This window comes from Delphinus delphis, chromosome 18 (genome assembly GCF_949987515.2).
Source record: "Delphinus delphis chromosome 18, mDelDel1.2, whole genome shotgun sequence".
Lineage (NCBI taxonomy): Eukaryota > Metazoa > Chordata > Mammalia > Artiodactyla > Delphinidae > Delphinus > Delphinus delphis.
Genome location: NC_082700.1, coordinates 78,383,574 through 78,410,122, shown reverse-complemented (window position 1 = coordinate 78,410,122; position 26,549 = coordinate 78,383,574). Strand labels below are relative to the sequence as shown.

The window sequence follows — 26,549 nt, the reverse complement described above, 5'->3', positions numbered from 1 at the left end:
TGCCTGGGAACCGTGAGGGAGCCCAGGGGCAGCCCCGCTCGGCTGAACTCCCACAGGGCATCCACGGTGTGCAGCAGCCCAGGGCAGAGCTGCAGTGCCGCCCGTGTCTAGTGGCTGCCAGGAGTCCTGCACGGGCCACATGGTCAGCTGCTCTTCTTATATTCCATCCAAGGAGTGGGGACATGCGTTAGACCAGCGAAGGGTGCATTGATTTATTCCCTTGGTGGGCGTTTTTAGGTGCCTACTATGTCAGATGCGAAAAGGCTGAAGCAGCCCTGCTCCGAGACGGAGGGGCGGGGCCACAGGTAACCAGCGCTGTGAGGGGCAAGCGGACACTGTGCTGAGTCTAGGGGGAGAGTGAGCTTCCCAGCAAGGCCCAGGCATGTGGGAGCCTTGATTGGTCAGGAGGTCTGGGCGGGGCCTGAGATTCTGCACCTCAAGCAAGTTCCTGTGTGAGGAGGTGAGAGAGAGGCCTCCCAGCAGCTGTGGGGACGGCCAGATGAGGACGACACAAAGCCACAAAGACGTGGAGGTCGAGGCAGCATGGTATGTCGGACACAGGGATGCGCGGGGGCACAAGGAAGTACCAGCTGTCCCTGAGGCTCACCACGTCAGGGCACCCAGGTTTGCAGCAGTGCTGTCCCCAGGCTGGCCCCGTCGGGTGCACCCATGCTTGTCCCCTGCGTCCCCTACTTGAGACAGTCGACTCCACAGTTGCTCACAAGATGCCAGGAGCTGAGGTCCTGCTGGCATCCTTGCCCTGCATCTTTGTGGCAGAGGCCCTGCGAACAGAATGCAGTGTGAAGCTTGTGGATTTTGGTCAATCTAAGGTAAATGCCTATAGGAAGAAGAGTCACGTAAGTTCTCACAAGGCTCTTCAAACGTAGCCGTCTTTCCGAATAGTCGAAGGTCTCTGGGTCTGTGAACTGACTCTTATCTAGAAATTGGTTGAAGGGCCATGTCTCACTTTCATGGTGAATCAAGTCACACCTGCGCTCACAAGACCCAAAACGGGCTTTAGCTCTGCAGACCAAGCAGGAATCTAGTGGGTGGTTCGTCCATTTCAGCCCCAGAGCGACTGGGGGCGGGGCTATTCTGATTACCGTACAGGCCCTTCTGACTGTTAGGGTCACCTTCCTGACCTTGACTCTAAAACGCCTGTATTTTCCCTTTAAGTCAGGGAGCCTGTGAGTTTCCTACTGCTGCTGTAACAATTACCATGAGTTTTGTGGCTTCAAAGGACAGAATGTATTCTCTTACAGTTCTGGAGATCAGAGGTCTGAAATCAGTGTCAGCGGGGCCCCTCCCTCTGGAGGCTCTGGGGGAGAGTCTGTTCCCTGCCTCCTCCGGCTTCTGATGGCAACCCTAGGCTGGCGACAGCAGCTCCCCGGTCCCCAAGGCCACATCTTCCCATGTCTCTCCTGCTCGGCCTTCATGTCACCTTCTCTTCTGCATGTCTGCGAGGAAAATCTTTTCCTGATTCCCTCTTAAAAGGACACGATTGAATTTAGGGCTCACACGGACAATCCAGGAGAAGCTCCCCATCTCAAGACCCTTAACTTAGTTGCATCTGCAAAGATCCCCCCTTTCTCCCACATACGGCAATAGTCACAGGTTCCGGAGATGAGAATGTAGCTATCAGTCTACTACAGAGCCCACTTTAATTGCAGTCACTAAAGTCTTTTCAGAGATTCTGGTGTTTCCTCATCAGTGCATTCTCAGTGTTTTGTAGAAAAGAGTATTATTGGCCCCTTGGGGGCCATAGTTCAGAGGAAGAGGGTGGGTTGCCCATAACCAGTTCATTCCAGCCTTACTATCCTGGGAAGTCTCTGAATTCTGATGGAAGTTTTTGGCATCTCGACTTTACTTGGCTGCCACTCAGTTTAGGCTGCTATTAATCAGCTGAGTAAACAACTAGAACTGATGTTTAAACCACCACACTGTCCATAAATTCAGTCCAACCTGTATTCTTTTCTTTCTTGTTCAGAACCCTACACTCGGAATCCATTCCTACATTTGTTCCCCTCACGTTTGCTGACGTGAAGTAATAAAGTGCTTGTTCTTTTGGTTGGAAGCTGCCTCCTCCAGACATTGACTTTGTTCTTGGCGACTTCAGATCTGGAAAAGGCTGTGGCATGGGGGGAGCTTAAGGAAGTCAGCTTCCTTGGTGGGGGGATGGCGTGGAGAATCAGCTGGGTATCTGTGGGTCTGACGTATTCTGCGTCTGCTGAGGCCTGCGGCATACCTTCATTCTGAGACATAGAGTCTCATTCTTTCCAGATTGTTGAACCAACTTTCACACAGACACTTTGTGGCTATTTCAACCCTCTGACTGTAAGGCACCCATTATTTTAGCACGTGCATAGCAAGTCCCAACTCTTACGTTTGACGACTTCAGACATTTTGTTTGCCATTTGACAATGTTCAGTGCTGTTAGGAATTGCTTCTCTTCCCTACAATCTTGAATCCCTCTTACCTTTCACACTGTTCTGTGGCAGCACCAATGCAGTTTCCCCAAACCTGACCCATAATGAACAGTTTATTTCAGGGGACCACAGGTAATTGGCCATTTTCCACCATAGGACATAGGCTGCCAGATTCTCATTCCTCAATATTAGTGGGATTTTTTTACTCAGGGCAGTGTAACTTATTTCCCCAAATTTCCTTTCTCCAAATGTCTTTACTGTTGCCTCTAACCATCTCCCTGTTTATCAGTTTTCTTTTGAAATTCTTGGTTTTAAGCAACAGAAACCAATCCTAGCTGACTTAAGCAGAAAGAGAACTTATTGGGAGCATCTCAAACAGCTCAGAGAATCAGCTGGAAGACTGGAGAATGGGATGGGGCTCAGAAGCCAGAGGCAGGGCAGCATATGCACGAGCACACGCCAGGCCCCTGTGGAGTCACTGCTGTCACCTGTTGGGCACCGCTAACAACACCCCACACGCTGCTGTGAACAGCCCCAAGCCATCACCTCACCTCTGCATCACTCGTGAGGCAGGGTCATAGGCAGGCGCTCCTCACTGGTTGAGCTCTGGCCTCCTGTTGCCAGGGCAAGGGACCCCAAATTTTATTCCTCCCAAATAGATCAGTGTACTTGGGGAGAAGATGGTTGATAAAATAAGAAGTATCCTATTTCCTGTCCACACCTTACTTCAGCGCACATCCCAGTGAATTATAATCACCCACTCACTTGTGTGGGTCCCTGCCAGCTGGAAAGACTGTTGTCAGCAAAGTCTTGTGCTTTGTGTCTTGAGGGTGTAGCAACAGTCCCTAGCACAAAGTTCACACTCAGACGAGCGTAGCTGAACTGAACGAATGACGAGCAGACCTTGGGTAGGGCTGTCCTTGGCAAGTGGGAGCTTGTGTCTGTGGTGTGCAGAGGTGGAGAAGCAGCTGTGCCCCTTATTCCTTAGAGGGTAGAACCTGTAATTTACCTCTTAGAAGCAGCACAAGAGGTTTATTGAAATGTGTATTAAATGGAAACGCTAGGCTCCAGGACACCTGGACGACTTAGAATTTTTCTGAATGCTTCTTGTTTAACTAGTCAAAGTTGCAGGACGAAGCACAGCTTTATCGCAGTCTACCAGTCAGTTCTAGGTTAGAAACTTGAGCCTTTGGGGTGCTTCTCTGTGGTTATTTTGTAAGTGGAGGTTATGGCTGAAAGCTGGTGTGGCCTCCTGGTCTTACAAGGCAGCATGGTGGAGGGAAGGGGGTCCCTAGAATATCAGTAGTTCTGAGGCAGGGCTTGAGAAGAGCTGAGGCCTGAGCACCACAGCAGCAGGGTTTTCCGCCAAGTCAAAGCTTTCTCATACGTTCAACCCAAAGCAAAGCTGCCAGTTAAGATCAGATTTCACTAAAGTAACAGACACAGTCACTCACACTGCTTTAGTAACAAGACACGCCCCCGTCCCCCAACAAGCCCGCAGGAAGGTGGGCTCCAGGGTGAGCTGGTCCAGCAGCTCCAGCACTGCCGACAGGAGCCCACCATCTTCTCACCTCTGCTCTGAGTGCACACTTCAGCTCCATGGGAAGGTGGACTCCCCTTGGGCCTCCTTGGTCACATACAGAACGACAGGGTGAGTTTGCCCTGCCATCCCGTTGGACTCACACGTCACTTGGCCAGCGCAGCCCCCAGGCACACGCTAGGAGAAGACCGGCCCGTGTCTGGGGGCTGCCCTGATCAGACTGGCCTGAGCCACGTGGGCCTGGGGAGGGGTGGGAGGGGTGGAGAGCTGCAGTGGGGGGAGGGGCAGGTTCTGTTCAGTATAAAGAAGTGATGACCCCCCAACTCTTCAGTGGAGAGAACATACTTATGAAGTGTCTGTTACTTTAGATGATAGTTTCTGCCTATAATATCGAATTGCTCCATTTTATGTTTGTGGCAAGAAGATTGTGAAAACAATTCAATGCTGGATTACTGACAGCCTACTGTATAAAAATTTTTACTTTTTAAAAGTTATTCCTTTGAGGATCTGATGAAAGCTTATATAGACCATTCTACAGAAAAATGTATGATACGCTTATTCATAACATGATACTAAGTTAGGGAACCTATGATGACCACAAGAGTGGCAATGTTACAAGAGCAGCCAACACGGATTTCGAGTTAAGAATTCCAGGGGCTGCCCTGGTGGCGCAGTGGTTGAGAATCTGCCTGCTAATGCAGGGGACACGGGTTCGAGCCCTGGTCTGGGAGGATCCAACATGCCACGGAGCAACTAGGCCCGTGAGCCACAGCTACTGAGCCTGCGCGTCTGGAGCCTGTGCTCCGCAACAAGAGAGGCCGCGACAGTGAGAGGCCCGCGCACCGCGATGAAGAGTGGCCCCCGCTCGCCACAACTAGAGAAAGCCCTCGCACAGAAACGAAGACCCAACACAACAAAAATAAATAAATAAATTAATTAATAAACTCCTACCCCCAACATCTTCTTTAAAAAAAAAAAAAAAAAAAGAATTCCTGATTTAGGGGAACTGGTGAGCTTTTAGGGGGTTCCACCCCTTTTAAGTGAAAGGAAGGGTTTCGAGGCCTGTGAAGTCAGGAACTGGTCTGCTTTGCTCCCCACTGAATGCTTGACGCCTAGAAAAGTCCCTGCCACACAGAGGCACGCAGTGACCATTTGACGAATGAATGTGACAATCACTGTGTCTCCAAAGAGCTGTTGTCTCGATGTAAAGAACTTCATAAATGGGAGTATCTACTCCACTTAAGCTAGGACTGCTCAATGGTGACTGTCTCTTCAGTGGGACAGAACTTTATTCTAAAGACAGGTTCATCTGTGTTAAGAAGCACAGGTGCTTTTAAATTCAAGTGACTTTTTTGTGAGGGGGGGGGATTCAGCTGGCCTGTCATAATTTAGTCTGTCTCTCAGTTTCTCTTTCTCACTGATGTTTAGGGCAGATGGAGAAAGTGCTTGAGAAAGAAGTACTGGATTATCCTTTGAATGTGTGTCAGGGGCAGTCTGACTTGCTAGTTCGCAGGCCTGACAACGTAATCCTTCAGATCTTCTCCTTTCCTGATTTGGATGACATTGGGCAGCTGTCAAAAACCTGCAAACAATTCCAAAAGGAAGACCTTAAGATAATTTTTACTGGTAAATATTACACAGAATTTCAAAGAGAAAGGGAATGATTTAGAAAATTTTAACTTCATATAATGACAAACATGGGGTTTGTGCAATAATAAAACTTTTTTTTTAAACCTATAACGTAAAAAAATGGCTAAGCGACTCTGCTCAAGAGGAAACAGTAGCACAGGAAGAGAGAATGATAAAGTGGTCACATCTGTGAAATGTGAGGGTCACAAACAAAGCAATTCTAGCAAGAAGAAATATATCACGCTGCATTCCAAGGTAAGTGACATTTTTAAAAAGACACACATTAGAGAGAATGTTGAAAATAGTACTAATATAGTTCCTACTCATGCATAAACTTAAGCAAATACCAAAAACAGGAAAAGAAATTGCATAGGAATTCCTAAGTGCAGACTTTGCCATTGTTCTTCCCTGGGAAACTCAGTAGCAGATTGGTAGAGATCCTTGGGGAAAGAATTAGTTTTCAAATTCCTCATTTCAAATTCAAATGCCTCATTTCAGGCATTTATATACATTTGGTAATTATAAGCTTTGAATCCATTTGGAAAGAGAAGTAAAGAAAATCTATTTTTTGTACATAATCATTGTTCAAAAATTAGAAAGAAAAGAACTAAAAATCATCTTAATCCTACCTTCAGTTGCTATTAAATTTTGGCATATTTCTTATCAGTATTTGTCCTAAAAGCTTGAGTACTTCTAAAGCTATTTCACTGTGAGGTTTAGGTGGTTTCTAGACCAAAATACATACATAAAAATATTCAGGTAGTCAGAAATTCTAGTCATAAAACGATTTGTTGTTTGTAAGATAAATATTGGCTTAAAGATAAATTTTCTCATTTAAGAACGAGCAAGTTGCAATATAAGGTATTTTGTCTTTTTACTCATTTGAGCATTTATTCAATAAATACTGAGTTCCACCAATTTGGCATAAACAGTAGTAAACATCTCAGTCTCTGCCTCCATGGGCTTGTCATCCAGTGGGTGGGCCGTGGAGGAGTGACGGGGCCATGGGGTGGGGGGTGACGGAGTCTGCGGAGGTTTTACAAAGCAGGATTTAAAATGTGTATCAAAACATAAAAGCTCTACTTCCACAGTGTAGTCCCAATTCTTAGCCACTGTCAACATGTTAGCAATTGGCACACATCTTCCCAAACATTTTCTACGCAAATGCAAACATCCCGCGAGTCTATAAAGGGTTTGAAGCGCATTCTGCACTTCGGACTTTACCCCACCCTGTGGAGAAGCTGGTGTTAGTGTTGCGCTTTGTGGAGCTGTCACTTAGCCACGTCCCAGGAGGAACACCTGGGCTGTTCCAAAAAGAAGGGCATCTAACGGCTGGTGTGTCTATGCTTGGTAGCAGCAGTTCAATCTGTAGGGCGCAGTGTTAGGAGTTCCAATGCTGGGTGTAAGGATACTTCTATTTTATGTTTTGATAGATAAGGCAATTTAGCTTGAGGAATTTTTTAATAACATAAGAACTAACAAATCTCATTTGAAAGCTGACAGAAATGATCCAAAATAGGAAGACTTGGGGGTCCAGGAGAGAGGAGCCATTGCTGCAGGCCACCACCATTGGGTTCCTTCCCTTGCAGTCCTTGGGTTTCCTGGGACAGGCCTGTCTCAGCCTGATCAGGCTGCCATAACAAAATACCACAGAGTGGGCAGCATAAACTGAGACATTTATTTCTCACAGTTCTGGAGGCTGGAAGTCTAAGATCGAGGTGCTAGCCTATTGGTGCTGGTGGGGGCCTTTCCAGATGGCAGACAGCGGCCTTCTGGCTCTGTGCTCATGTGGCAGAGAGAGCTAGTGAGTCTGGTGTCTTCTTTTATAAGGATACTACTCCTATCGGATCAGGGCCCCATCCTTATGACCTCATTTAGTTGCTTCTTTACTTCAATACGGCCACACTGGGGGCTAAGGGTTCAACAAGTGAATACTGGGGTGGAGGGGGACACAATTCAGCCCATAGCAAGGCCTGAATCCAAACGTCATGGGTTCTACCACCTATTAAGATATCCTAGAAATGCCAGCAGTTTGGTGTCCAAATAGCATCTCCTACATTGGCCCTCACACCCCAAACTGGCATAAGAATCCTCTGTCCAATCAACTGCTCCATTTTTTGATTCAGAAAAGTATGATCCTAGTGATGTAGGAAATGGCTACTCCATGAGCATGTGATGGAGTAATTGTATGTAACCTGTAGGCACACTGTGTGTAACCTGTAGGCACACTGCTCGCAACTTGGCACACTGATTTTTCTACCATGATAATAATTTAAATTATTTTACTGAAGAATACCATTCTTTCTATGGGGCAGGCTGCTTACGTTTAACTTGACTAAGACTTTTTTTTTAAAAATCTCTTTTGTGATATAAGGCTACTTCTGTATTTATTTTTCTTTTAGATGTGTAGCAATGAAGAATTCTGGGAGAGATTTAGAGCTTCACAGGATAAACATGCTTTTGATACAAAGAAGATAGGGATAACCATTTACAAGAAACTGCTAGCTTTCCACCAAAATGCAGCCTGGCAGAAATTCACACAAAGAAGACAGACAGCATTTTTCTAAACCTAATTGAAGTGACAAAATTAAAAAATAATGATTAAAACTGAATTTTCATGTAAAAATAACTACGAGTAGACCTTGCCTATAGCTAAGATTGGGTTGAAGCAATTATCTGGTAGATTTAAGTGGGAAAATCTGTTTTTTAAAAAACCTCTTGACTCTGAATAGTGTTCTGAAAATAAACTTCTCTTTTTTCTTTTTCTTTACTGCTATTAATCTATGAACAGATCAAGAGGATCAAATACCTACTTAATTCTCCTCTTTAACCTAATACATGTCCTTAATTTTAAAGATAGGAAGAACAGAATAGAAAGCAAATCTGCTTAAAGTATAGATGATTATCTGTCTTTTCATCAGAGTTAAGACAGACACAAAAATGAGAATTCAGTGGAAGAGATGAAAGTAAATGATCCTTTCTCATAGTGTGTTGTGAAAAAATTCGTGCCCTTGTCCGCGTGGATCTTCCCCATGGGCAGAATTCACTCACCCCACGAGGAATGCGGTTGGGGAGGAAACAGTGGGCTGCTGGGAAGTGGCTGGAGCAGCCCCTCTCCTTCCTTGGATTTGCTGGATTTGCTGCAGAAACATCTGCAGGTGTTTCACTGCCTTGGGATTTATGAAATGGGAGACGATTACTCAGTAAGTACTACTATTATTTAGCAAGTAAAAACTTGTTTCCAAAGATGGTAAATGAGATCCTTCAAAGGGCCTATATTTCATGTCAGATTTGAGGAATTACTTCAGTTGGTGTCTATGATTTACTAGCAAAGGCTGAGAGCAATGAAAATCCCAATAGGCAGCCGCTCTCCTTTGTTATGTTCATGTTTAGAATATAATTATTAAAATCACTAAGTAGTTGAATAAAACCAAGGACTGAAATCCAAAATGAGAAACAACAGAAAACATTAAAAGAAAGTTTTGCAGAGGAATTACGAAGAAGTGAAACAGGAGGCCAACCCTCACTCGAGCCCTCGGTCACATGGAGAACTCGGTCCCTCCCCACGACTGTCAGCTGTAATTCCACGCGATGTGTCCACACGAACGGTAATTCTTTCCTTAACATTTTTGCCATTTCTTAGACATATGATAAACTCAAAGTTTTTCTGTAATTGGTAATAAAATCTTCACACATATGTGAACAGCTTTTGATCTTACCAGCCACAGGTTGCTAGACATCCCCAAACCTCAGACACTGTGCGTGCCCTGCCCAGCCAATCTGAAAGCCTACATTGGGAAGTGTGTACCAATATAAAGAGGTATTACTGTTTTAAAACAGTGGTCTCAAAATGAGTTCTGATAATCCCTGAAGAGGTATCTTAGGCACCTTTCAGAGGGTGTAACTATTCAATACTTGTGTATTTATATATTTTTCAGCTTTATTGATATATGATTGACAGATAAAAAATTGTGATATATTTAAAGTGTACAATGAGATGATTTGATGTATGTACAGTATGAAAGGATTCCCACTAAGTTAATCAATATTAACTCATTGCCTCACATATTTACTTTTTTTTTTTTTTGATTAGAATACAAGTTCTACTCAGCAAATTTCAATTATAGAATACAGTGTTATCAACTACAGTCACCATATTATACATTAGATCCTCAGACCTTATTCATCTGATAACTCAACGTTTGTACCCTTTTACCAACCTCTCCCTACTTTCCCCATGCCCCAGTCCCTGGTAGCCACCAATCTACTCTGTTTCTATGAGTTCAACTTTTGTTTTTTAGGTTCCAAATATAAGTGATACCATGTAGTCTTTGTCTTTCTCTGTCTGGCTTATTTCACTTAGCATAATGCTCTCCAGGTTCATCCATATGGTTGAAAATGGCAGGATTTTCTTCTTCTTTAAGGCTGAATAATATTTTGTTGCATATAGATAGATAGAGATATATCTATAGATATCTATATCTATGTAGATATCTCACATTTTCTTTATTCAGTCATCCATCGATGGACACTTAGGTTGTTTCCATACCTTGGCTATTGTGAATAATACTGCAGCGAACATGGGGATGCAGATGTCTCTTCAATATCGGGATTGTTTCCTTTGGATACACACCCAGAAGTGGGGCTGCAGGATCATACGGCAGTGCTATTTTTAATTTCTTGAGGAACCTCTGTACTGTTTTCCATAGTATGTATCCGTTTACATTCCTCCAACAGTGCACCAGGGCTCCCTTTTCTCCATACCCTCACCAACACTTATCTCTTGTCTTTTTGACAATAGCCATTCTGGCAGGCATGAGGTGATATCTCGTGGTTTTGATTTGTCTTTCCCTGGTAACTAGTGATATTGAAGAGCACCTTTTCATGTACCTGTTGGTCATCTGTATTTCTTCTTTGGCAGTATGTCTGTTCAGGTCCTTTGCCCATTTTTAAACTGGGTATAGCTCTTCCTTGACTTATGGTGGGGTTATATCCCAATTAAGCCATCATAAGTTGAAAATATCATTAAGTCAAAAATGCATTTAATACACCTAATCTACCAAACATCGCAGTTAGCTTAGCCTATCTTAAACATGCTCAGAACACTTACATTAACCTACGGTTGGGCAAAATCATCTAATAAAAAGCTATTTTTAGTATGGTATTGAGTATCTCGTGTAATTTACTGAATACTGTACTAAAAGTCAAAGCCAGAATGGTCGTATGGGTACAGAATGGTTGTAAGTGTATAAATGGGTTGTTCAGCCTTGTGATTGCCTGGCTGACTGGGAGTTGCAGCTCACTGACACTGCCCAGCGTCATGAGAGAGTATTGTACTGCGTATTGATAGCTGGGAAAAGATCAAAATTCAAAGTTCCTACTGAATGTATATTGCTTTCACACCATTGTAAACTTAAAAAATCGCAAGTCAAACCATTTTAAGCTGGGGACAGTCTGTAAGTGGTTTGGTTTTTCTTTGCTGTTGTGTTGTATGGGTTACTTGTATATTTAGGGCACTAACCCCTTACCAGACATGTGGTTTGCAAACATATTCTCCCATTCCATAGGTTGCTTTTTTTTAACCTCTTCTATTGTAATTTATTTTTTATTATTTACTTATTTTTCTTAATTTTTTTCGCTGTGTCGGGTCTTATTTGTGGCACACGGGGTCCTCGTTGTGGTGTGCAGGCTTCTCTCTAGTTGTGGTGCATGGGGTCCAGAGCGCCGTGGGCTCTGTAGTTTGCCACATGCAGGCTCTCTCATTGAGGCACGCGGGCTCAGTAGTTGTGGCACGCAGGCTTAGTTGCCCCACGGCATGTGGGATCTCACTTCCCCAACCAGGGATCGACCCCACGTCCCCTGCATTGGAAGGCAGATTCTTTAACACTGGACAACAAGGGAAGTCCCTGTAATTTATTTTTAAACATCACTTCCTTCACAATTATTTGAAAAGGTGTTTAGTTCAGATATTTTTTTTCAAATTAATTTTTATTGGAGTATAGTTGCTTTACATTGTTGTGTTAGTTTCTGCAGTACAACAAAGTGAACCAGCTATATGTATATATATATCCCCTCTTTTTTGGATTTCCTTCCCATTTAGGTCACCACAGAGCATTTAGTAGAGTTCCCTGTTCTATACAGCAGGTTCTCATTAGTTATCTATTTTATATATATTACTGTACATATGTCAATCCCAATCTCCCAATTCCTATTTTGTTGATGGTTTCCTTTGCTGTGAAGAAGCTTTTTAGTTCCATGTAGTAGCATTTGTTTATTTTTGCTTTTGTTGCCTTTGCTTTTTGTGTCAAATGCAAAAAATCTTGCCAAGACCAATGTCAAGGAGCTTTTGCCCCCATGTTTTTTTCTAGGAGTTTTGTGGTTTCAGGTCTCATAGTCAAGTCTTTAACACATTTTCAGTTGCTTTTGTGTATGGTGTAAGAAATTGCTCCGTTTTCATTTGCATGTGGCTGTCCAGTTTTCCCAACACCATTTATTGAAGAGACTATCCTTTCCCAATTGTATTCTTGGCTCCTTTCTTGAACATTAATTGATCATATATGTATGGGTATATTTCAGAGCTCTCTATGCTGTTCCATTGCTCCATGTGTCTGTTTTTCTGCCAATACCATACTGTTTTGATTACTATAGCTTTGTAATATAATTTGAAATCAGGGAACATGATGCCTCCAGCTTTGTTCTACTTTCTCAAGATGGCTTTGGTTATTTGAAGTCCTTTTTGGTCTTTTTTTTTTTTTTTTTTTTGGATACACGGGCCTCTCACTGTGGTGGCCTCTCCTGTTGTGGAGCACAGGCTCCGGACACGCAGGCTCAGTGGCCATGGCTCACGGGCCCAGCCGCTCTGCGGCATGTGGGATCTTCCTGGACCGGGGCACGAACCTGTGTCCCCTGCATCGGCAGGCAGACTCTCAACCACTGTGCCACCAGGGAAGCCCTTTTGGACATTTCAACAATATTAATTCTTCCAACCTATGAACATGGAATGCCTTTCCACTTATTTGTGTTTAATTCTTTTATGAATTTTATAGTTTTCAGTGTATAATCTTTTACCTTCTTGGTTAAATTTATTCCTAAGTATTTAATTCTCTTTGACGCTATTTAAATGGGATTGTTTTCTTAATTTCTCTTTCTGATAGGTGCATTTCTATACACTAACAACAAACTGATTTCTGTATACAGATTTTGTATCCTGCAATTTTACTGTTTCCATTTATTATTTCTAACAGATTTTTTGTGGCATGTTTAGTGTTTTCTGTACATAGTATGTCATCTGCAAACAGAATATTTGACTTATTTTTAATTTGGATGCCTTTTATTTCTTTTTCTTGCCTATTTGCTCTGGCTAGGACTTCCAGTACTATGTTGAAAAAAGTTATGAGAGTGGGCATCCTTGCCTTGTTCCTGATCTTATGGAAAAAACTTGCAGCTTTTCACTGTTGAGTATGACGTTAGCTGTGTGTTTGCATATATGACCTTTAACATGTTTAGGGACCTTCCCTCTATACCCAGTTTCTCAAGAGTTTTTACCATGAAAGGACATTGAATTTTGTCAAATGCTTTCTCTGTATCTATTGAGATGATCATATGAGTTTTATCCATCATTATGTTAATGTGGCGTATCACACATTGACTGATTTGTGTATATTGAGCCATCCTGATATCCCTGGATAAACCACACTTGACATAGTGTATGATCCTCTTAATGTACTGGTCAAATCGGCTTGCTAATATTTTGTTGAGGATTTTTGCATCAATGTTCATCAGGGATATTGGCTTGTGATTTTCTTTTCTTGTAGTGTCTTTGCCTGGCTTTGGTATCAGAGTAATGCTGGTCTCATAAAATGAGTTTGGAAGCATCCTGATCTGTTCTACTTTTTAGAAGAATTTGAGAAGGACTGGTATTAATTCTTCATTAAATGTTTAGTAGATTTCACCAGTGAAGCCATCTGGTCCTGGACTTTTGTTTGTTGGGAAGTTTTTGACTACTGATTCAATCTCCTCCCTAGTAATTGTTTAGATTTTCTACTTCTTCATGATTCAATCTTGGCAGGTTATAGTTTCTAGGAATTTATCCACTTCTTCTAGATTATATAATTTGTCGGTGTATAACTGTCCATAGTTGTTTCTCATGAGCCTCAGTATCTATGTTATCAGTTGTAATGTCTCCTATTGTCATTTCTAATTTTATTTGTCTTGTTTTTTCCCCCTTAGTCTAGCTAAAAGTTTATCAATTTTCTTTATTAAAAAAACCACAAAAACCCAGTTCTCAGTTTTATTGATCTTTAAAAAAATGATTTTTCTTTTTTAGTCTCTACTTCCTTTTTTTCTGGTCTGATCTTTGTGATTTCCTTCTTTCTACTAACTCTGGGCTTAGTTTGTTGTTCTTTCTCTGGTTCCTTGAAGTGTAAAGTTAGGTTGTTTATTTGAGGTCTTTCTTTTTTCTTGATGTAGGCATTTATCACTATAAACTTCCTTCGTAGAACTGCTTTTGCTGCATCTCATAAGTTTTGATGTGTCATGTTCCCATTTTCATTTGTCTCAGATATTTTTTGATTTATCTGACCCATTGGTTTTTCAGAAGCATGTTGTTTAATCTCCACACATTTTTGAATTTTCCAATCTTCTTCTTCTAATTGTTTCTAGTTTCATACCATTGTGGTTGGAAGAGATGCTTGATATGATTTCAATCTTCTTAAATTTATTAAGACTTGTCTTGTGATCTAATATTTGATCTATTTTGGAGAATGTGAATTCTCCTGCTGTTGGTTGACATGTTCTGTTAGGTCCATATGGTCTAATGTGTAGTTTAAGTCCAATGTTTCCTTATTGATTTTCTGTCTGGATGATCAGCCATTGTTGAAAGTGGGTCTTGAAGTCCCCACTATTATTTCATTGCTGTCTATTCCTCCCATCATATCTGTTAATATTTGCTTTATATATCTTAGGTGCTCCAATGTTGGGTGCATAAATATTTATAATTGTTAAATCCTCTTGATGAATTAGCTCCTTTATCATTGTATAATGACCTTCTTTGTCTCATTACAATTTTTGACTTAAAGTCTATTTTGTCTGATATAAGCATAGCTAAACCCACTTTCTTTTGGTTTGCATTTGCATGGAATATCTTATTCCATCCCTTCACTTTCAGTCTGTGTGTGCTCTTAAAGCTGAAATGAGTCTCTTTGAAGCAGCATAGAGTTGGATCTTTTTTTTTCCATCCATTCAGCCACTCCTTTTTTCTTTTTCTTTTTTTTAAAATTGATGTAGAGTTGATGTACAATATTACATAAGTTACAGGTGTGCAACATAGTGATTCACAATTTTTAAAGGTTAATATATTCCATTTATAGTTACTATAAAATACTGGTTATATTCCCTGTGTTGTACAATAATACATCCTTGTACGTAAATATTTTGTACATAATAGCTTGTACCTCTTAATCCCCTATTCCTATCTTGCCCTTCCTTCCTGCCCCTCCCCACTGGTAACCACTAATTTGTTCTCTATATCTGTCAGTCTTTCTTTTTTGTTTTATTCACTAGTTTTCTTTTTTAGATTCTACACATAAGTGATATCATACAGTATTTGTCTTTCTCTGTCTGACTTATTCCACTTAGCATAATGCCCTTGAAGTCCATCCGTGTTGCTGCAAATGGCAAAATTTCATTCTTTTTTATGGCTCAGCAGTATTCCAGTGTGTGTATGTATGTGTGTGTGTGTATGTATATTCCTTCTTCTTTATCCATTCTTCTGTTGATGGACACAGGTTGCTTCTGTACATTGGCAATTGTAAATAGTGCTGCTATGAACACTGGGGTGCAAGCATCTTTTTGAATTAGTGTTTTTTTTTCAGATATATACCCAGGAGTAGAATTGCTGGGTCAAACAGTTCTAGTTTTAGTTTTTTGAGGACCTCCATACTGTTTTACAGAGTGCCTACACCAATTTACATTCCCACCAACAATGTATGAATAGGGTTCCCTTTTCTCCACATCCTCGCCAACATTTGTTATTTGTGTTCTTTTTGGTGATAGCCATTCTGACAGGTATGAGGTGGTATCTCATTGTGGTTTTGATTTGCATTTCCCTGATGATTAGCGATCTTGAGCATCTTTTCATGTTCTTGTTGGCCATCTGCATTTCCTCTTTGGAAAGATGTCTATTCAGTTCTTCTGCCCATTTTTTAATTGGGTTGTTTGTTTTCTTGATGTTGAGTTGTATGAGATGTTTATATATGTTGGATATTAACCCCTCATTGGTCATATCATTTGCAAATATTTTCTCCCATTCAGTAGATTGTCTTTTCACTTTGTTGATGGTTTCCTTTGCTGTGCAAAAGCTTTTAAGTGTAATTAGGTCCTATTTATTTATTTTTGCTTTTATTGCTCCTTGCTTTAGGAGACAGAGCCACAAAAAGATTGCTACAATTTATGTCAAAGAGTGTTCTGCCTATGTTTTCTTCTAGGAGTTTTATGGTTTCTGGGCTTACCTTTAAGTCTTTAATCCATTTTGAGTTTATTTTTGTATATGGTGTTAGAGAATGTTCTAATTTTACTGCTTTACATGTATCTTTCTGGTTTTGCCAGCATCACTTATTGAAGAGACTGTCTTTTTGCCATTGTATAATCTTGCCTCCTTTTTCGTAGATTAATTGACCATAAGGGCATGGGTTTATTTCTGGGCTCTCTATTCTGTTCCACGGATCTGTGTGTCTGGTTGTTGTGCTGGTACCATACTGTTTTAATTACTATAGCTTTGTAGTATAGTCTGAAGTCAGGGAGCATGATACATCCAGCTCTGTTCTTAAGATTCTTTTGGTTATTTGGGGTCTTTGGTGTTTCCACACAAATTTTAAAATTGTTTTAGTTCTGTGAAAAATGCTGTTGGTATTTTGATAGGGATTGTACTGAACCTGTAGATTGCCTTGGGTTGTATAATCATTTTAACAATATTAATTCTTCCAATCCATGAACACGGTATATCTTTCCATCTGTTTGTGTCATCCTCAATTTATGTGTCTTATAGTTTTCCAAGTACAAGTCTTTTACCTCCTTATATAGGTTTATTCCTAGGTATTTTATTCTTTTTGATGTCATGGTAAGTGGGATTGCTTCCTTAGTTTCTCTGATAACTTGTTAGTGTTTAGAAATGCACAGATTTCTGTGTATTAATTTGTATCCTGCAACTTTACTGAATTCATTCATGAACTCTAGTAGTTTTCTGGTGTCGTCCTTAGGGTTTTCTATATATAGTATCATGTCATCTGCAAACAGTGACAGTTTTACTTCTTCCTTTCCAATTTGGGTTCCTTTTATTTCTTTTTCTTGTCTGATTGCTGTGGCTAGGACCTCCAATACTACATTGACTAAAAGAACCACTCTGTCTTTAGACTGGAGAATTTAGTTCATTTACATTTAAAATAATTATTGATATGAACTTACAATTGCCATTTTGTTAATTGTTTTCTGGCTGTTTTGAAGTTCCTTTCTTCCTCTTTTGCTCTCATGCTTTCTGACTTGATGATTTTCTTTAAAGGTATGTTTTGATTCCTTTCTCTTTATGCCTTGTGTATCTACATCAGGTTTTTGCTTAGTGGTTACCATGAGGCTTACATAAAACATATTAAAACAGTTCACTTTTAGCTGATAACAACTTAACTTCGAAGGCATACAAAAGCTCTATATTTTTACTTCCCCATCCCACATTTTTTTCTTGGTGTCACAATTTGCATCTATTTATATTGTGTAGCCATTACCAAATTATTGTAGTTATAGTTATTTTAAGACTTTTGCCTTTTAACCTTTATACTAGTTATAAGTGATTTACCCACTACCATGACAATATTAGAACATTTTGAATTTAAGTATGTATTTACCTTTGCACCACTGAGTTGTATACTTTCATATGTTTTCCTGTTGGTAATCAGTGGCCTTTTGTTTCAGCTTGAAGAACTCCTATTAACATTTCTTGTAAGGCTAGTCTAGTGGTGATGAATTCCTTCAGCTTTGTCTGGAAAACTCCTTATTCTCCTTCAATTCTGAAGGACAACTTTGCCGGGTATTCTTGGTTGGTGTTTTCCCACCCTCCCCTCCAGTATGTTGAATATAACATCCCACACCCTTCTGACTTGCAAAGTTCCTGCTGAAAAATCCACTGACAGTCTTGTGACGGTTCCCTGGTGCATAACAAGTTGCTTTTCTCTTGCTGCTTTTAAGATTCTGTCTTCTTTAACTTTTGACAATATAATAATATGTCTCAGTGTGGGTCACTTTGAATCCATCTTATTTGGTATTCTTTAGGCTTCCTGTATCTGGGTGTTTCTTTCCACAGGTTATGGAAGTTTTCAGCCATTATTATTATTTTTTAAATAACGTTTCTACCCCTTTCCCTCCCTATTCTCCTTCTGGGACCCCCTATAATGCACATATTGGTCTTCTTGTGGTATCCTATAAGTCCCTTAAGCTATCTTTACTCTTTTTTTTTTTTCTTTTTGCCCCTCTGACTGGATGAATTCTACTGCCCTACCTTTGAGTTTACTGATCCTTCCCTCCACTCGATTTAGTCTGCTATTGAACTCCTCTATTGAAATTTTCAGTTTAGTTATTATAAGATTCAGCTCTATGATTTCTGTTTGGTACTTTTTAATATTTTCTATATCTTTGTTGAAATTCATACAGTGCTCCTGCATTGCTCTCCTGACCTCAGTGAGTACCTTTGTGACCATTATTTTGAACTCTACTGGGTAAATCACATATCTCCATTAAGATCAGTTTCGAGATATTTACCTTGTTCTTTTGTTTCAAACATATTCCCCTATTTCTTATTTTCCTTGAGTCTCTGTGTTGGTTTCTGTGCATTAGATAAAACAGCCACCTCTCCCAGTCTGGACAGAATAGTCTCATGTAGGAGATAAACCTTGTCAATCAGCTTGGCCAGAGTATGTGGTTGCCTCTCAAACCTTTATGATTGTCCATGCTACTGTCTTTGTTCTTAGTGGCTTCCAGTAGTGGAAGGTGTGCCAAGACCCATCAATGTCTCAGTCCACTTCCACGCACGTGCAGGCTGATTAGAATCTGGGCTCTCAAGTAGCAACCAGAAGAGTACGCAGTCCACCCTTCCAGGGAGAATCTGGTAGATGAGCGTTTTTGCCTGCTCCTGTGCGGAGACCTGGGGGGATAGCTGCAGAGAGGGCTCTCATGCACACCTATCTTGTGGGTCTCATGGACAGAAGCCCCATTGGCTTTCAGAACCAGGTGATTTAAAGGTCCATCCCTCAGATGGGGAGCCTTAAAAGTCGGGGTGCTAGATGTGGCAGCCCTAGCTTTTCTTCAGGAAAAAGCTGGGAACTGGGGGTTCCCTTGCGATTGTATGGTGCTGTGCTGGGGTTTGGGCTTATGGTGAGAGGTTGTCTCCGACTTTCCCACCTGTTTCGATGTGGGTATTGACTCATTTGTCTGGTGTGTAGGAGTCGCTTGGCTAGTTTCTGGATTTTTCTCTGAGGGAACTTCTGTGTGTGTAGCTGTACATTTGGTGTGTCTATGGGAGGAGGGACGTTCAGGAGCCTCCAATGTCACCATCTTGGTCCCTCCCTTGGGTATAATTACTCATTAAGAGACTAAAAGACATTACTCGCCTTTTTACTGTGATCTTCTCACGGGTGTATAGTGGAGTTTTCCAGAGGCTAAAATGATGTGTATTGATGTTATTACTCTGACAGCTATAAAAAGAACATGTGTTTATGTATTCTTGTGCTTAAACATTTTTGCTTTAATGTTGAATACATTAAACATCAATAGATATAATCTAGCTAATAAACAAAAGTCCTTTGGGGTTGTTAATAATTCTTAAGAATGTAAAGTGTTCCTGAGACCAAAAAGTACAACAACCATTGTTTTAAACCATGAATCTTGAACACTAACCAACTATGGCCCACAGGCCAAATATGGTGTGCTGCCTGTTTTTATATATTAAGTTTTATAGGAACACAGCCCTGCCCATTCATTTTCTATTGTAAATGTATTTTAAGGCTCACTATGATGGCAGAATTTAATCGTTGTGACAGAGGCCGTATAGCCTATAAAGTCTAAAGTGTTTACTATCTAGCCCTTTTCAGCCAGAGCTGATGCTGCTGGATCACCTGGAACTCACTGAATCCACAGCAAGTTCTTCTCTCCCCTCCCCCACCTTCCGGAGCTCGTAAGTCAAGAACACGAGCACAGCAATGCTTGAAACTGACCTTATGTCTAACAGTCATAGAGGTTTTTTTTAATAATAAATCTCAGTTTTTTATAAACATTTTATATTTTATAAGGAATAGATATAATAAGTGAAATATTCAGATGATTAAAGTTACGTTTTAAAAAGCAGTATTTTGTTATATATAATTCTATATAGGAAAAGTACCATAACTGGAGTTCAAATTCATAGCAACTAAAATTTTTATTTAATAAATGGTTCAAAGCACAGTGCCAAAAGCATTAACATTTAAAAATTTCACTAAAAGGAAAAAATACTGTAGAATGCACAGCTGCAGAAAACTACACTAAGTTATGAAAAAACTGCCTCAGACTGCAAAAAGAAAGACTCCAGATGCCATACCTAATTATTCCTCTCTAAAATAATGCCATTTATGTTATAAAACATGAGCACTCCATCAAAAGACTGGAACTCTTTTCGTCAATTCAGTGGTCGTATTGTTAAAAGGGCAACAATTAAAGCTGTTGGGCTTTATACGGTGTTAAAGTTCCTATCAGAGGGAATGCAGCACGACAGGCTTCAGCTAATCCTTACGACTGAAGGTGCATGAACGACTGAATTACAATGGTTATAAAATGAGAGCTGCTCACTCTCCAGAAACTACAGCTCACAGAAAACCAACAAAAAGCACAATGAGATACAGACCATTGACTTACAAATGTGTAAAACTGAAAGTCCAAGTTATTCCTACACCATGTTTGAAATGCTTCAGAATTCGCACTGATACAATACTCGCTTTCTTCTGGTTTTGGTCATACTTTGCTACTTTCTGAAGGAGATTATTTTTCTTCTGCTTTGGCTAAATTACATATACTAGTTTATATCAGAAATGGCCAAATCTATAACTCTGTTCAAAGTTTTAAAAGATCGCTTGAGAATGGTTTCTAGGTATCTCTATGCCACCTTCATAGTTCTAGTTTCTCTATAAGGAGTAGTTTCACCTTGTCGGTTTTATTCCAGGCTAATTTACATGCTTCCGGAAGGAATGCCCTCTCTAATCCACAGAGTGTGGGTGGGAGACCACCCACGTCACCAACATGCACATTGACTCACTCTGCCTCTTCGCTCTTCTCAGCTCCAGCCCCTGGTGAATCTTCCACCTCACCCCTCCTCCCGTCACGGCCCTCCTCAGGGGGTCTTCCATCACATTCACGGGCTCGGATGCCACCTCTGGGCTGGTACAGCTGCAAGCCTGGTCGGTCCTGCCAGGACAGAGAGCGTGTTACTCTTCCAAGGGCCAGCAATACAGGAGGGGGCAACAGCTCTATCTATTTCTAGGGCCTGATAATCCTAATTATCTAAAGAAAATCAAGCTAAAAATCAGACTTTTTCACAGCACTATCTCAGAAATCAGGCATTGAGATTAAAAAAAAAAAGAGCCACGAAAAAGAAAGACAGTTAATAATAACTTGTAAGTAAAGTTAGTGTCTGGGAAACTGTTACTGCTCAAAGCCAGAAGACTCTGTGGAATTAATACAATCACGGCATTCCCTCCTATTTTGAGAGGTGAAAACTCAGACACACTCATCTCAGCCCCTCAAACTCGCCACGCAGGGTGGATGCGAAGTCTGGAACATAATGAGGCATGGTCTCTAGAGATGTGGCTTTTTAGAGCTATGACCTGAACAGTCACACACATTTGTAATTAGCAATTTCTGTGTAGCTTATTCCTCAACTGTCCCCTTTATGGAAAATGCTAACCAGCCATCATACTAATCTCTTAGAGGTGGTGGGATAAAAACATTCCTGGATACAGTACATAAAATGAAATGAAACTGCTTCAGGGAATGAGGAAAGCAAAGCCAGGGAAGGACAAAGCGATTCTGCAGGCCAGGACCAGCCTTGGGGAAGCCAGTCAGCTCTGCCGTGGACCCACCCGAGGGAGCCGTCTGCTCATGTGGGCGGAGCAGCAGCCATAGCCTTCCACGGCCACCTAGGGGCCAGGCAGTGTGACTCGGGTGGGCACGTCCTATGCTGTTTCTCCAGGGCTCACCACTCACCTTTGCCCACTCCTGGGCTGTGTGTGGAGGCCCCACAGTTACCACCATGGGGTTTACCAGAATGTTCTTTTCCTTAATATCAGCCTGGCCAATGAGAAGGGTGGGAAAGGGCTTGGCAGGCCATACAGACCCGAATCCCATGTAGACAGAGAGACAGGCTTCACACACCACCTCTGCCCGGGGCCAAAAGCACGGCTCTGCTTTCGCAGGGTAATGTCTGTGTGTACAGACGGATTCTAGGAGGACATCGCAGCTCACCTCGTGAGAAAGGAGCTATGACACATAGCACCTTATCGCCACTACAGCACCACAGCTTTAACTGAGCGGGAGAGTCACCTCGGGTTCCCACTCCCAAAGCTGTGCCAATGCCCGTCACTCACTGCTGCTAAATGAAGAGGCAGGTGAGAAACCAGTGCTCGCGTGAACGAACCCAGCAGAAAGCTCTGAGGCTACAGTAACTGCAGAAACCTCTGAGTAGATGGACGGGGCTGGTCAAGGGTGAAAGACTCCCTCTGGCTGGGGCTGGCCTTGCCTTCACTGCAGACACTTTAAAAATCAACATAGCGGGACTTCCCTGGTGGCCCAGTGGTCAAGAATCCGCCTGCCAATGCAGGGGACACTGGTTCGAGCCCTGGTCCGGGAAGATCCCACATGCCGTGGAGCAACTAAGCCCGTGAGCCACAACCACTGAGCCTGCGCTCTAGAGCCCGCGAGCCACTACTGAGCCCGTGCGCCTAGAGCCCACGTTCCGCAACAAGAGAAGCCACAGCAAGGAGAAGCCCGCGCACCGCAACAGAGTAGCCCCCGCTCACTGCAACTACAGAAAGCCCGCGCGCAGCGACAAAGACCCAACGCAGCCAAAAATAAATAAATAGATTTATAAAAAATATAAATAAAGAAATAAAAATCAACATCGCTGATACCCACCACCCCCTGGATGGATCTGTGGGGATTATGCTGAGTGAAAAAGCCAGCCTCAAAAGGTTCCATGCTGTGCTCCCATTTCTACAGCTTCCTGAAATGACAGAATCAGACACAGGACAGAGGGAGGCTGCCAGGGTCGGGGGTGGCGGGGCACGTGGATACGGCCTGCAGCCCAGGCCTCCGTGCCCTCGGCTCACCTGGACGCCAGGCTGTGAGGGCTGGCCAGCACCACGGGGCCGGGCCTGGCAGGGAGATGACCCGTTACAGTGCTCCTCTGCGACGCTGTGATCCCAATGCCATGCCGGTTGTGCAGAGCTGGCCTGGGTGTTTACAGCCACCTCATTACCCACTAATAATCAGAACGCTCTTGGAGGGGGATCATCTCCCCCCTCAAACACATCAGAAACACATCTACCTGTGGAATGGTTCTCACAGAAACTGGCAGAAGACCCTCTACACAGCCAAAGCTGCAAGAAACAGCTCCACGTAACTGGCCTGGACAGAAAGAAAGGCACCGGGTCAGGACCTGTGCCCCGGGGAGATCTGTAAGGAGGAGAAAGTCCTCGTGGGTGGACTCTCACCCCGGGGAGCAGGCAGGCTGAGCAACACCCTGGGCATCCCAGTCCTAGGGTCCCGCACGGAGGAGACGGCCCCCCTGCCTGCTGGGAAATCCGCTGAGACAGACAGAGGTGCTGGAGAAGCTGGGACTCTACTCACAAGGAGGGCCTTTGTGCAGCGTGCTGACAATCAGGGTGGAGAGAGCTTTGCAGTCACAGCTGCCACTTCTCTGCACTCCAGACCTGAAGGGGTGAACACCCTGGCATGGCTCCCTGCACGCCACAGCCTGGCATGAGATCTGGGCAGAGACTCGGCCTAGCAGTGAAGAGACAGACCTGTGTCTCGGGTGGGGTCCAGGTGGGGCGGCAACAGCCATTGTCAGTGTGAGCCCCTGGCTCCGCCCAGTCCACATGGCAGCTTAGTGCTGGATCTGGGGCAGACAGGTCTCACACAGCAGTGCAGCCACCTCAATTCCTGTACCCACAACGTCCCAACCCCCAGCCCCAGCCTACTCCACACCACAGCCTTGCGTGAGATCTGGGATGAACACAACAGAGAAAGGGATGCGACCCCGGGCTGCTTCTGAGCAGAACTGTGGACACCTACACAGGTGACGCCTAGGTCCTCTGTGGCCTCAGCTGCTTCAGCACTCACCTCCTTTGGGGCAGACACTCAAGAGCAACGGAGCCTGATTGAACTCGACCCTCAGGGCTTCTACTCCAACAACTGGGGAGCAGAGCCCCCACCCCCGACAGGGCAGTGACAGCCACGGAGCAGAGAGGAGGCCCCACCTCACAGCCAGCCCAGGCTCTGGATAGTACAACACTGACCACACCCCTATCACGGGGCTTACGGACAGCACACCTGAGGAATGACGTGGCTGGTGGGCATACCAAAACCAGCCCTGGCACTAAAAACACTGAATACACACCGTCTGCACAGGGACAGTCCCACATAAAAACACACTTTCAAGACCTCAGTAGATAACTCTTTCTCCTAAATTCTTAGAGACAGAGAAAATTAAGTAGAGTGAAAAGGCAGAGGAACTCCCAATTAAAAGAACAAGAGAAATCTCCTGAAAGAACAAATAATGAAACAGAGCTCATCAGTCTACTGGACCCCAAGTTCAAAAAGGAGGTAATAAAGGTGCTACCTGAATTAAGAAAGATTATTGATAGAAATGTAGATCACTGTAACAAGGAACTAGAAACTATAAAGATGAAGCAACCAAAAATAGACAATTTCTGAGAGAAAAAACGATCAAGCAATGAACAGCAGACTAAGTGGCACAGAAGAATGTGTAAGTGATCTGGAAGATGGAATAATGGAAATCACCCAATCAGAGAAGAAGACAGAGAGACAAATTTTAAAAAAATGAAAACAAAATATGAGATCTATGGGATAATATAAAATGTGCCAACCTACACATAATAGGGATTCCAGAAGGAAAGAGAGAAAGAAGGGGATTGAAAATGTGTTTGAAGAAATTATGGCTGAAAACTTCCCAAACCTAAAGAAGGACACACATATCCAGGTATAGGAAGCACAGAGGGTCCCAAACAAGATGAATCCAAACAGACCCACACCAAGACACAGAATTAAGATGACAAAAGTGAAAGATAAAGAGAGAATTCTAAAGGTAGCAAGAGAAAAACAAGGAGTTAGTTACAAGGGAACCCCCAGAAGGTACTAGCTGATTTCTCTGCAGAAACTTTCAGGCCAGAAGGGAGTGGCATGATACACTCAAAGTCCTGAAAGGGAAAAACCTGCAGCTAGGATACTCTACACAGCAAGATTATCATTTAGAATAGAAGAAGAGATAAAGAATTTCTCAGACAAGCAAAAACTAAAAGAATTCAGCAATACTAAACCTACCCTTAAAGAAATATTGAAGGGTCTTCTCTAAATAGAAAGGAAGCAAGGATCTACAGGAAAGGCAAGTATATAAAATGATTGGAGATCACTTAAATAAGCCAGTACATAGGTTAAAAAACAATAAAAAAAACTGTAAAAGCAATTATAACTACAATTAACAGTAAAAGGATAAGCATGAACATGTAAAACAGGACATTACAAGTCACAAAATGTGGGGGAGGGGAGTTTTAAAATGTAAGTATTTTGGAATGTTTTTGAACTTGAATTACTATCAGTGTAAAGAAAATAGATATAGTGATGGGTTAAAATACTCAAACTCCATGGTAACCACAAATAAAAAATATACAATAGATTCACAAAAACCAAAAAGAAAGAAACTCAAGCATACCACAAAAGAAAATCATCAAGCCACAGAAAGAAAAACAAAAAGAAGAAAAAGAAGAAATGAACAAAGAACTACAAAAAACAACTGGAAAACAAGGATTAAAATGTCAGTAAGTACATATTTATTGATAATTACTTGAAATGTCAATGGTCTAAATGCTCCAATCAAAAAAGTGGTAGATTGGATAAAAAAACAAGAACCTACAATATACTGCCTACAAGAGACTCACTTCAGGGTGAAAGACACACACAGACAAAGTGAGGGGATGGGAAAAGATACTTCATGCAAATGGAAATGGCAAGAAAGCGGGAGTAGCAATACTCATATCAGACAAATTAGACTTTAAAACAAAGGCCATAAAGAAAGACAACGAAGGGTATTATATAATGATAAAGGGATCAATACAAGAAGAGGATATTATACTTGTTAACATACATGTACCCAACAGAGGAGCACCTAAATATGTAAAACAAATACTAACAGACATAAAGTGTGAAATTGACAATAATATAATAATAGCAGGAGACTGTAACACCCCACTGACATCAGATCCCTGGACCAATCATCCAGACAGAAAATCAAGCAACAGAAATCCTAAATGACACAATAGACCAGTTGGACTTAACTGATATCTACAGGACACTGCATCCAAAAAAACCCAGAATACACATCTTTTCAAGTGCGCATGTTACGTTCTCTAGGACAAACCATGTGTTAGCTGACAAAACAAGCCTAACAAATTTAAGAGGACAGAAATTACTTCAAGCATCTTTTGTGACTACAGTGGTATGAAACTAGAAGTCAACCACAGAAAGGACAATGGGAAAAGAATGAACCCATGGAGACTAAACAACATGCTACTAAAAAACCAATGGGTCAACGATAAAATCAAAGAAGATATCAGAAAATACCTTGAGTCAAAAATGAAGACACAACC

The 26,549-nt window shown here is 42.1% G+C and overlaps 1 protein-coding gene across 9 annotated transcripts in view; it reads right to left on the bottom strand.

Moving 5' to 3' along the window:
- Positions 1 to 4,707: 4,707 nt before the first annotated feature.
- Positions 4,708 to 26,549, bottom strand: part of UPF3A (UPF3A regulator of nonsense mediated mRNA decay) — a 40,217-nt gene continuing 18,375 nt past the window's right edge. For 4 of the 9 annotated variants that reach the window (XM_059995534.1, XM_059995537.1, XM_059995535.1 and 1 more), the window contains 2 exons: positions 20,924 to 21,072; positions 4,708 to 5,548 (listed from right to left, as the gene is read on the bottom strand). In XM_059995534.1, coding sequence (XP_059851517.1) covers positions 5,281 to 5,548; positions 20,924 to 21,072 — 417 coding nt within the window. In that variant the 3' untranslated portion in view covers positions 4,708 to 5,280. Of the gene's footprint in view, positions 5,549 to 19,970; positions 21,073 to 26,549 lie in introns of those variants that run through there. The other 5 variants (XR_009516752.1, XM_059995541.1, XM_059995536.1 and 2 more) reach the window with 3 other exon arrangements.